The 11,300-nt window shown below is 43.3% G+C and overlaps 1 protein-coding gene across 1 annotated transcript; it reads right to left on the bottom strand.

Moving 5' to 3' along the window:
* Positions 1 to 5,420: 5,420 nt before the first annotated feature.
* Positions 5,421 to 10,892, bottom strand: Pabpn1 (poly(A) binding protein nuclear 1). Its single transcript, XM_027920020.2, has 7 exons — positions 10,527 to 10,892; positions 10,045 to 10,159; positions 9,280 to 9,347; positions 8,869 to 8,975; positions 7,485 to 7,572; positions 7,245 to 7,396; positions 5,421 to 6,355 (listed from the first exon to the last, which is right to left on the bottom strand). The coding sequence occupies exons 1-7, from the start codon at positions 10,875 to 10,877 to the stop codon at positions 6,316 to 6,318; spliced, it is 921 nt and encodes a 306-aa protein (XP_027775821.1). The 5' UTR covers positions 10,878 to 10,892; the 3' UTR covers positions 5,421 to 6,315.
* Between the last annotated feature and the right edge of the window lie 408 nt (positions 10,893 to 11,300).

Below are 11,300 nucleotides of genomic sequence, written 5' to 3'. Positions count from 1 at the left end.
GGGGGGGGGTAGTACTGAGCTAACTGGGAATTAAACCAAGGACTTTATGCATATTAAACAAGAATTCTACTACTGAGCTACATTGCCAGCCCTTTTATTTTGAGATAGGGTCTTACTAAATTGCCCAGGTTGGTCTCAAACTTGCAATCTCCTGCCTCAGGCTCCCAAGTCACTGGCATTACAGATATGTGTCACCACAGGCAGCTTAACTGTACTTCTGTGAAATAGCAAAAGCAAAAAAGATCTGAAAATGAAATGAAGAATTCCATTTACATTACATAAAAGCAAAATACTTAGGAATTGATTTAACAAAAGAAAAAAATTATCACACACAGTTCAAAGAATGGTTCATACACTGGAAGACTTAATATTATTTAACATGGCAATACCCAAAAAAAATAAAACCAAGAAAAGTAACGGGGTTGGGGGGGGTGGTATGGACATAAAATGGCAATATTCCCTAAACTGCTCTACAGATTCACCATAACACTATTAAAATCCTGGTTATCTTTTTTTGCAGAAATTGACCAACTGATTCTAAAAGCCATATGGAAATATACCCAGAATAGCCAAACAATCCCAAGATGAACATAATTGGAAGACTTACACTTCCAAAATTTTAAAACTTATCACAAACATATAACGAAAACTGGGTGATACTGCCATAGAGACAGATTCAAGGAATACAATTGAGAGTCCAGACATTTGTCAACTGATGTCTAAAATGGAGGCCAAGACCATTTAATGGTGAAAGAATAGTTTTTAACAAATGGTGATAAGACACCTGAATAGCCACCTGCAAAAGAAGGAAGTTGGGCCCTTGGCTCACACCAAACACAAAAATTGATTAAAAGTGCATCAAAGGCCTAAATGTTAAGAGCCCAAACTATAAAATTCTTACAAGAAAGCTAAGCACAGTGACACAGGCCTGTCGTCCCAGCTACTTGAGAGGCTGAGGTATAGAGGATTGCTTGAACCTATCAGTTGAAGATCAGGCTGGGCAACATGAGATCTCATCTAAAAATACATCAAACCAAACAAACAACAACAAAAACAAACAAAACCCCTGCAAGAATTCTTGGGAGACAGACATACATTTTTGTGGCTTTTTGTATTTCAGAGGACACTATCAATAAAGTGAAAAAACTCACAAAGGGAGAGAAATACTTGTAAATCACTTATCTAGTAAGGGTCTGGTATTTAGAGTGTATAAAGAAGGCCAGCACAGAGCTTGGTGGTGCATGCCTGTAATCCCAGTGGCTTGGGAGGCTGAGCCAGGAGGATCATGAGTTCAAAGCCAGCCTCGCAGCAGGTAAGGTGCTAAGCAATTCAGTGAGATCCTGTCTCTAAATAATATACAAAAAAAAATACTACTGGGGATATGGATCAGTGGTCAAATGCCCCTGAGTTCAATCCCTGGAACCCCCTCCCCCAAAAGTTTCTTTATGGGATGATGAAAATGCTCCAAAATTAGGTACTAATAATAGTTTATATTTACTAATAACATATACATTAATATATGCTAAGAATCACTGACCTGTACTTCAAAGGCAAATTTTATGGTATGTTAATTATATCAGTTTTTTAGAAAAATCAGTGGAAGCTTTTTAGTGGGATACAAATCAGAGGTATAACAAATTGACGCCAAGCTTCAATAAATAAAATTTTTTGCTGAGTGGCTCTTTTTTCTGTTACAAGTCTTAGCACCTACAACAGTGATCAGCACTTGCTAAATACTCAATAAAAGTCTATTTGTTTGAATGATTATCAATAAGAATAAAGGGGAAAGAGGCACGGGAAATTAACAGGGTTGATATTTTAAAATCTGACTGTGACATCCGAAAGATTTCTCATAATCACATATAATAGCAAGAAAAAAACGTTATATTATTGTACAAGTCCAACAATTTTACTTTCCCTCTGAAGCAGGTAAACATTGAAGGTGGTAGGAAAGAGTCTGCACATGTGTTCAATTCTTTTTGTTTTTTCTCCTTTCTACCACACCTCCTTCCTTTTGCTAGCTCAAACTCTTTTATCAGTATATATTACTTGAAGCAAATTTATACTACTAGATATTTGATTAGAGCCACAGATGCAGAATCTGTTTGGAATTAAATTTAAATAAAACAAACCTAAATTGAAAATGCAAAACAAAAATAACAACAAATGCTTTTCTCTATAGCCAATGTCAGATTAAGCAAATCCTGCCTTAAAATGTACTGGATTAGCTAGGTACATGTTGTGGTGGTGCATGCCTATAATCCCAGCTACTCAGGAGACTGAGGCAAGAAGACTGCAAGTTTGAGACCAGCCTGGGCAATTTAGCAAGACTCTGTCTCTGTCTCAAAATAAAAATAAAAAGGGATGGGGGTTACAGCTCAGTTGTAGAGCACTTGCATAGCAGGTGAAAGGCCCTGGGTTCAATCACCAGTACCCCAACAAAAAGTGTTCTGTATTAACCAAAGGCCCTCTAAACATCTGACTCTGAAGCTGAGCATGGAAGCACACACATACCAGCAACTCTGGAGGCTGAGATAGGAGGATTGAAAATTTGAGGCCAGCCTAGGCAACTTAGTGAACCCCGGTCTCAAATAAAAAAGTAAAAACAGATGCAGAATGTAGCTCAGTGATAAAGTGTTGCTGGATTCAATCACCAGTACCACAAAAAAACTGGCCAATCACAGTAGCAGATAACCTTAATCCCAGTGACTCACAAGGCTAAGGTAGGAGGATAACAAGTTGGAGACGAGACTCAGCAACTTAGTGAGACTCTTTGTTTCAAAATAAAAAATAAGCCAGGGATGGTGGCACATGCCTGTAATCCCAGCTGCTTGGGAGGCTGAGACAGGAGGATCATGAGTTCTAAACAGCCTCACCAATGGCAAGGCCCTAAGCAACTAAGTGAGACACTGTCTCTAAAATACAAAATAAGGCTGGGGATGTGACTCAGTCCAGTGCCCCAATTCCCAGTACCAAAAACTAAACAAACAAGGGCTGGGAATGTAGCTCAGTAGTTAAGCACCCCTGGATTCATTCCGCAGTAAAATTTTTTTAAATATAGCTCATAAACCCTCACCTTAGACAAGTTTTCTAAGTAGGTTTTCCTAATCTCCCTTATTCTAAAGACTCTTCCCTGCAATCTGAAATCTATTGAGACCAAACTCATTGCTATTCTTCAGTTAACAAGGAGTTTATTATGAGTGATAAACAGCATATAACAAAAATGACAGAGCTTGCTCGAGGATAGCAAGTTTCTTTCCACGCTTCCTTTAAAACCCCAAACGAGGATGAAGAAAAAATGAAGAGGCCAAGTAGAGTAGAAAGTCTGACTCCTACAAGGACAGGAGAGAAAAAAAAGAAAAGACAGGAACCAACAGGTCCAGGACAAAGGGAATACTATTGTTGTCACTACCTTCTCCAGGACAGAAAATGCAACCCAAGAGAACATCTTTTGAGCATCTACTAAATGGTAGGTACTGTGAAATATACAAAAGCACAATTTATGCCCTCAAGGAGCTTGCCATCTACTGAAGAAGCAGGAATGTAATTATTTTAATTATAAAATCATTAAGTGCTAGAGAGAGGAACAATTTGCCCTGAGTACATCAGTGATTAATTCTGACTAAAGAATCAAGAAAAGTTTTTTAATTCTTTTTTAGTTGTTAATGGATCTTTATTTATTTATATGTGGTGCTGAAGACTTGAACCAAACTGAGCCACAAGCCCAGCCTTCAAGAAAAGTTTTGCTGCTGTTATATGGCTTATACTTTGAAGGATGTGTATGATCTTGATAGAGAAGCTGGGATGGTCATAGCAAGCTCAATGCACCAGCAAGAATCATACGTGAACATACAGCAATTCAACTGGAATGCACAACACATTATAAGTAGGCCAGGATGTAGCAGGAAAAACCTAATTAGGATCAAATTCAGAAAGATCTTAATTTCACACATTTGTAGTTGGAAGTTACTGGTGGCTTCATAGGGCCTTTTTGGCAACAAGGACAAATAAGAGTTGCTTAAGCAATGGAAAATAGAAATGGAGAGGAGAATGGACATCGTACAGAATTGACTGAACACAGAAAATTAAAACCAAAGAATGGCCAAAAACATTTACCCAGGGGCTGGGGTTTTGGCTCAGTGGTAGAGCTCTCACCTACTATGTGTGCAGCCTGGGTTCAATTCTCAGCACCAAAATAAAGATAAATAAATAAAGGCATTATGTCCATCTACAACTAAAGTGTATGCATATAAAATTTATTCTCCAAGATCTTTTAGAGCTAGCCGTGTAGTGCCCTCTGGTGGATAGATGACACCTCTCCAGCACTAACAATCAGTTCTTCCAATACTCTTAACACTATCCAGTCCACATAAGTTTCCACAAAATGATCACAACACACTATTCTAGCTGTATTTGAAGACAGACCTGAAATGCCTAACTAATCAAACAATAGGAAGTAATATAGTGATCAAATGCTAAATATGTTGGTGAACACTGACCTGAGAATTCAGAATACAACACAACTTGAGAGGTGGATTAATGCTTCCTGGATATAGAACACATCCATTTCTTTAACCTAGGATTTTTGGAGAAAAGAGCACTCAGGTCAGAGGTAATCATAAACAAAAACATTTGAACAGAAGAGACTGGCAAAGTAGATCAAGATATCCAGTAGGTTAGGTAATGAAAAACCTACAAAGGCTTGCACTAGTGAATGATGTAGTGCCTAAGAATTTAAGACCAATCTGATATTACAATATAAAATAGAGAAACTTATTAAGATGGTCAAGTAACTATCCAACAAAACTTAAGATACAAAAAACTGGGCACACTGGCACACACCCATAATCCCAGCAACTAGGGGGGCTGAGGTAGAAGGATCAGAAACTCAACATTAGCCTAGTTAAACTGATAAGACCCTGTCTCAAAATAAAATAGGGCTGGGGATATAGCTATGGTAAAATGCACGCAGGTTCAATCTCCCATACTGTGGGGGGATGGGGGGGGTTCAGTTATGACCCAAAGTTAGTTGGCTAAACATAAAGTGGTCACTTGCATAGCTGGAGAAAACAAAAGCTTTGAAGACATCTTTGTTAATTACGCTTTAGTATTTCTTGAGCCCATCCTCAAGTAGACATGAACCAGACCCCAATCTAAGAATATAAGGTATGGGAATGGATTTCATTTGCATGTAAGTTTTATTAGCGCACGTACACACTCTTAGATCATTCTAGTCTGGCCATTCTTTTACTATCCAGAAAACCCATCATTAACTAAATGCAGAATGTTCCTGGTTGTTATAATTTAACTCCTACTCCTTAATTTACAAGTGGCAACTTCCCCTTCACAACACCAGTTCTTCGGTAAAGTAAAACTAATAGCGATCTGCAATCTAAGAGAGAACAGGTAGATAAACGATCTTTACAGCCACAAGGCCAAACAATTTTTATTTTCAAAAACAACTTTATTCATGACACATATTTAAAAAAAATTCCCACCCCCTGGAAATGAGCTAAAAAAATAAACAAAATCCACCTCCCACCTCCCTGTTCCCACTTCCTCCCATTCCCTCCAAATAAAAGGGAAAAAAAGGCAAAGGAAAAAAAACAAAACAAAACAAAACTGAAAAACAAAAAACACCCCAAAACCCCCCAAAACAAGGTAGTGCATTTCCCCAGGGGGAAGGGGAATTTACACTGGAGCCGCTGGGAGCGGAACGGAGATCTTCCGGCTACAGAAACCTGCAAAGAAAGACACTCAAAACAGAAAAAGAAACACAAAAGGAAACAAAATAGATCACCAGGCAATCTGGAGGGGCAGGGAGCCGGAAAGAGGGTGGGGTGGGTGGTAGACCTGGCAGGACAGGAGCAGGCAGGCAGGGACTGTGAAAGGCAGGGAGAAGATGGAGGGAAGGTAACAAGCAGAACAGTTTGGTGTCCTTCCAGAGCCCTGGGTAAAAAAAAACCCTCCTACCACCCATGCCCACCTACCCTTGAGCAGCCCCCAAGGGGGTGAAGTGGGGCACGGAAACATGGGGAACAGCTTGCGCAGTTGAGAAGTGTCCATGGCGAATCCCCAGAGTGAATGAGCAGCCCCCTGCCCCACTCCCTGGGCCTTCCCCTACTCCCCAAAGCAGGTCCCTCCTCAGCAGTTAGTTATGGGATTCTCCCCCCTTCCACAGTATATCTTTTTTTTTAAAAATATTTTTTTTCCATCAAGGTCATCTTCTGTTTTTCTTTTTTTTTTTTTTTTAATTCTTTTTTTTTTCCTTCTTTCCTCTTTTTTTCCTCTCTCTCCTCCTAATACACACTTTTTTTAGTAAGGGGAATACCATGATGTCGCTCTAGCCCGGCCCCTGGAAGAAAGAAGGAGAGTTAGGTGTTAACATGATCACTAGATAGTTCAGTATAAGCCCCTCCCCGTGGGCCCTTGCCCCAGTTATTGTGAAGGGAAGGGGGGAAAAGAAGTTTTTCAAGTATCCTAAAACTGACTCCACAATCCCAGAATCAGAGAAACACCTGGCAAATAGGGGGCTAACAGGGCATTAATGGAATACTTTGCCAAACAGCAGCAATAAAGAAGTGCATCTGAGATAAAGGAGAAAGAAAAAAGGACCCATTGTTTATCCAGTTTTCAGTTCTCCACAGTTCTCAAACCCTATCTTATGAAAAGTCAAGGCTTATATGTGTGACCTATTTAGAGAGACAAAAGTAAAAAGCAAAGCCACAACTTGGGTACCACATTGGGCCTGTGAGAAAGTTAACCTCAAAAAAGACTAGGTCCATTAAATAATTAAGTATCCCAAAACCCTCCCACATGGCCATGGGAGAATTCAACTAGCCTCTGGTATCCTTCCAAAGAAGATTCAAACTTTTACCCCTCCCTAACTCTGGGAATAGTAGCAATGTCCAAGCAGTGCTTTTCACTGTCTTGAGACCCTGTTCTTTTCTTAACTTTCAATGTCACCTTCAATGCCACCAACTCCCAAGGGGGGGAAAAAAGGTTGGAGGGGGAAGCATCTCGCAGAATAGATCAGCACTTATCACCAATTTCTGCTCCAAAGATGATGAGACTGGCCTCCTGACCTGGCCTACAACTACCTTCCTCACCCTGCACAAGCAGGAGACCAAGTCCCTGGAGACCAAGGGGGAGGGAAAGGGAGGGTCGGTCCTCAGATCAGGAGAGAATGAAGCATAACAGGGCTCATGGGAGGCTGGGAAGAGGAGCAGCCCATCTATCCTGACCTGTAGACGCGACCCCGGGGCCTGCTGTTAAAACCACTGTAGAATCGAGAGCGGGAACTGTTGTAGTTGGTAGTCCGGGCACGGTAGCGGGCACGTGGGAAACCCCGGTCTGTTGTGCTGATGCCTGGTCTGTTGGTTCGTTTTGGGATCACCTGAGCAGAAAGAATACACAACAGAAAGCCTTAGAGTCAACTGGAGAGAGTTAGTTTATATAACCAGAACAAAGGGCACAGGCCTTACCTTGATTTGTCTTCCTCTAAATAAGGACTCATCTAAGGCCAGGGAAGTCCTCACTGACTCTTTGTCGGAGAACTCTATATATGCAAACCTGAAAAGAATAATTGTCATTTTTTTATCTGAGTTTACAATATTTCATAGGTTATTTGTTAGGAGTGTAACGTGTTTACATTTTTAATTAGTTGATTTTATTTTATTTTATTTTTTAAAGAAAGAGAGAGAGAGAGAATTTTTTTTTTTAATATTTATATTTTAGTTTTCGGCGGACACGACATCTTTGTTTGTATGTGGTGCTGAGGATCGAACCCGGGTCGCACGCATGCCAGGCGAGTGCGCTACCGCTTGAGCCACATCCCCAGCCCCTAATTAGTTGATTTTAAAATGAAAGGTTTTAATCAAAATTTCCAGCTATTCTTGGAAAAATCACTAAACACCAACATGTTTAGCCATGTGCGAGGCCCTGAGTTTAATCCCCAGCACCACAAAAAGACCAAGATTTCTATATGCTGGGGTCAACTACAAGCTTCTAGTTCTTCATCCTGCCCACACCTAGGCTTTAATTTTATCCTCTGTCTGGCCTCTGGAGGTATTTTATGTGTAACCCAGTACATTATCAAGTTTAATGACACATTAGAAGGCAAAGACCTCTTTTTTTTTTTTTTTGTGATGCTGGGGATTGAATCCAGGACCTTGTGCATGCAAGGCAAGCACTCTACCAACGAAGCTATACCCCAGCCCTTTTTTCCTTTCTTTTACATTTATTTTTTAGATTTAGCTTGACCCAATCTCTTTATATTTATGTGGTGCTAAGGATTCAAACCAGTACACCTCATGCATACTAGGTGAGCACTCTACCACTGAGCCACAACCCCAGCCCCTCTTATGTTTGTGTGTGTGTGTGTGTGGGTGGGTGGGTGTGTATGGTGGTGGTGCTGCTGCTGCTGGGGTTTGAACTCAGGGCTTTATGCATACTAGGGAAGCACTCTACCAACTAAGCTATATCCCCAACCCCCAAGACCATTTTTTTTTAAACATCAAGTAATTACCAACCAACATAAAACATAAATTATCGGTGGGAGTGTAGCTCAGTGATAGAACACATGCTTTGCATACACAAGACCCTGGGCCCTGGGGTTCAATCCTAGTGCTGCAAAACAAAAATTACACACATGTAGATGTGGGGAGACATCTACTTTTAAATTCTGATTAAAATTATCTTGGGCTGGGGTTGTGGCTCAATGGTAGAGTGCTTGCCTGGCACATGTGAGGCACTGGGTTTGACTCTCAGCACCACATAAAAAAATAAAATGAAATAAAGGTACTGTGTCTCCATCTACAACTAAAAAATATTCTTCAAACAATTATCTCAATTTATTCCCCTACTTACCCTTTGGGATGGCCACTAAATTTGTCACAGAGTATGGTAACACGATTGACTGAACCACAGCCATGAAAGTGAGCTTCCAGCTCTTCTGCTGTTGCACCATAGTCTACCTAAAGAGAAGGGATATTTCACAGGTACTGAGCAAACTCTTTTCTCAACAGGTACCCTGCCTGGCCTTTGGTCTGGGCCATCTCTATAACCCACAGCACATCAAATATGGTTCTCTAAGGAATTACCCTTTTTCTTCCATTCCCAGTCTTTGTTGATTACTCCATCACTTTTTACCTCCCCACAAACCTCCCTCAACCACTTTTAAAATTGCCAACTTATACTGGCGATCTTCCTTTCAAGATTATTAAATAACTGCCCCAAACAAGAATGTCCCCCAATCTCAATCAGAACCCCAATACATACATTGCCAACATAAATGGAACGGGCATCAGCCTCCATCTTCTCTTCAATAGACATGATCACTGGGCCAGCTGTAGACAAAAATAATTCAAAAAAGAAGTAGATTTTCTATTGAACCAATATATGCACTTCCACCACCACCGCCACCCTATCATTTCAGCAAAGAGAAAGACCTTGTTCAGTTCTGTTCCCTCTTGTACCCATTACCTAGATCAGTGCCTAGCACACAATATGTTCTCACTAAATATTAAGGAATAAATGAAATACATCCTTAACAATCAGAGAACAGTGTAAGAATACTCCACTCCCAAATCAAGCACCTATGAAGAGCTTTGTTAAAATGCCTTGAAGACCAAACAAAATTGAGTGGGCTGAGACTCGACATTTCTGGATTAAAGAGGCCCCCAGCAGCCTACCCACTTCTCTTAAGAGTCCTAACTAAAGGATCTCCAACTGAAAAAAAAAATTAGACTTGAAGGTCACATGCCAGCTGGCAATCTCCAGCCGGGTAAAGGCAGGCTAAGAACAAAGAGAAACACATTTATAACCGAAACAAAGGGAGACACAAGACTACAACTACCAAAACATAGGTTATGTCTCACAAAGGTCAACGGAACACACAATGGACTATGACCGCAGCAAATGCCCAGTAATTGCTCAAACAAGCAGCTCCAGGATCCGGAGCATCTAATGCCACATTCCCCGTGCTCCCCACAACCATTCCAACCCGAAGACCCAGGCTGCGCGTGCAACCGCCGGTTTACTCACCATTGCCTGGAGGTGGACTCATATTCATCTGCTTCTCTACCTCGTTCTGTAGTTCCTTCAGCTTTTCAGCTTCTTCCTCCATCTCCCTGACTCGAGCTTTGATAGCTTCAAGCTCCTACAATGAATGGGGAGGGCATGCAAAAGAGCTTAAGAGGAACCAACGCAGGGGCTGTGCCGTGCTCTCGATAGGCGCGCGGCCCCAGCCATGCTCGGCCATTTCCCTCGCCCCACGCGAGGGTCGTGATGAAAAGAAAAGCAAGTTACCTTCTCCGTAACAATCTTAAACACCCATGACGCCCAAATCAACACTGTCGGGCCCCTTGCGACGATCCAGGACCCGTCCCCCGCCCGGCCCCAGCCACGTTATTCCCCGCCCAACCCCACCCCCAGCCTGCCTCCCGCTCGCCCGCCCGAGCTCTGGGCCTCCCATGACCCGGCCGGTCGGCTGCTGCCCGCCTGCTCGCTCGCCCTCCTTCCCTCACCGGGTCCTCAATGGCGCCGTCCCCCGGGTCACCCTCGACTAGTCCCGGTTCTTCCTCCTCCTCCTGGCTGCCGGGGGCTCCCGAACCAGGCCCAGGGCCCGGAGCTCCCGGGGGGGCGCGGGGCCGGGGCGGCTCCTCTTCGGGCTCGGGCTCCGGCTCGGGCTCCAGCAGCAGCTCCCCAGGCTCCAGTTCCTCAGACTCCAGGCCGTTCCCGTAGTCCCCTGCGCCCCCCGGGGCCCCCTCCCCGGCCTCCCCACCGGCCCCGGGCACAAGATGGCGCCGCCGCCCCGGCCCGGAGCCCCGACCGCCCGCAGCCCCCGCTGCTGCTGCCGCCGCCGCCGCCGCCGCCATCGCCGCTCAGACTGGGGCCCGCCGCCCAGCGATTGGAGAACTGCGCGGGCCTCGCGGAGGATTCATTAGTCAAGCAACCTGCCCGTCACTCCAAGATAGCACTCCATTGGGGAGTATCAGTTGGCAATCAAATAAGACCCCACCTCTTAGGCGGGGCACTGTACCAAATTCTCAAATCCCGGTAGGGGAAACCTCTCTGTCAATCAACATTCGTCCCACCTCCTCTCGAGGCCTTAGGTAACAATACTGCCACGCTGTGACGACATTCCTGCTTCTCCCCCGCCTACGGGAGGGACCGCGAAGTATAGGACGTTCTGTGATTGGTCCCTGATTAAGATCAACTGGAAAGGACCAATCTTCCGATAGCCTCACAGCAGTAGCCCGGTCTCAGATGCCGATTGGCTTGCGAGATTCGAAGAGCTG

This window comes from Marmota flaviventris, chromosome 2, assembly GCF_047511675.1.
Source record: "Marmota flaviventris isolate mMarFla1 chromosome 2, mMarFla1.hap1, whole genome shotgun sequence".
Classification (NCBI taxonomy): domain Eukaryota; kingdom Metazoa; phylum Chordata; class Mammalia; order Rodentia; family Sciuridae; genus Marmota; species Marmota flaviventris.
This window is presented reverse-complemented; position numbering and strand designations above follow the sequence as displayed.

What these genes read in the sequence shown, in the direction of transcription:
- Pabpn1 (XM_027920020.2), bottom strand. Translation starts at nt 10,877, where the DNA reads ATGGCGGCGGCGGCGGCGGCGGCAGCAGCAGCGGGGGCTGCGGGCGGT. An exon ending in ACGGCGCCATTGAGGACCCG is followed by an intron (nt 10,160 to 10,526) that starts GTGAGGGAAGGA and finishes CATTCATTGTAG; the next exon opens with GAGCTTGAAGCTATCAAAGC. An exon ending in TTTAGTGGCCATCCCAAAGG is followed by an intron (nt 7,573 to 8,868) that starts GTAAGTAGGGGA and finishes TATTCTTTTCAG; the next exon opens with GTTTGCATATATAGAGTTCT.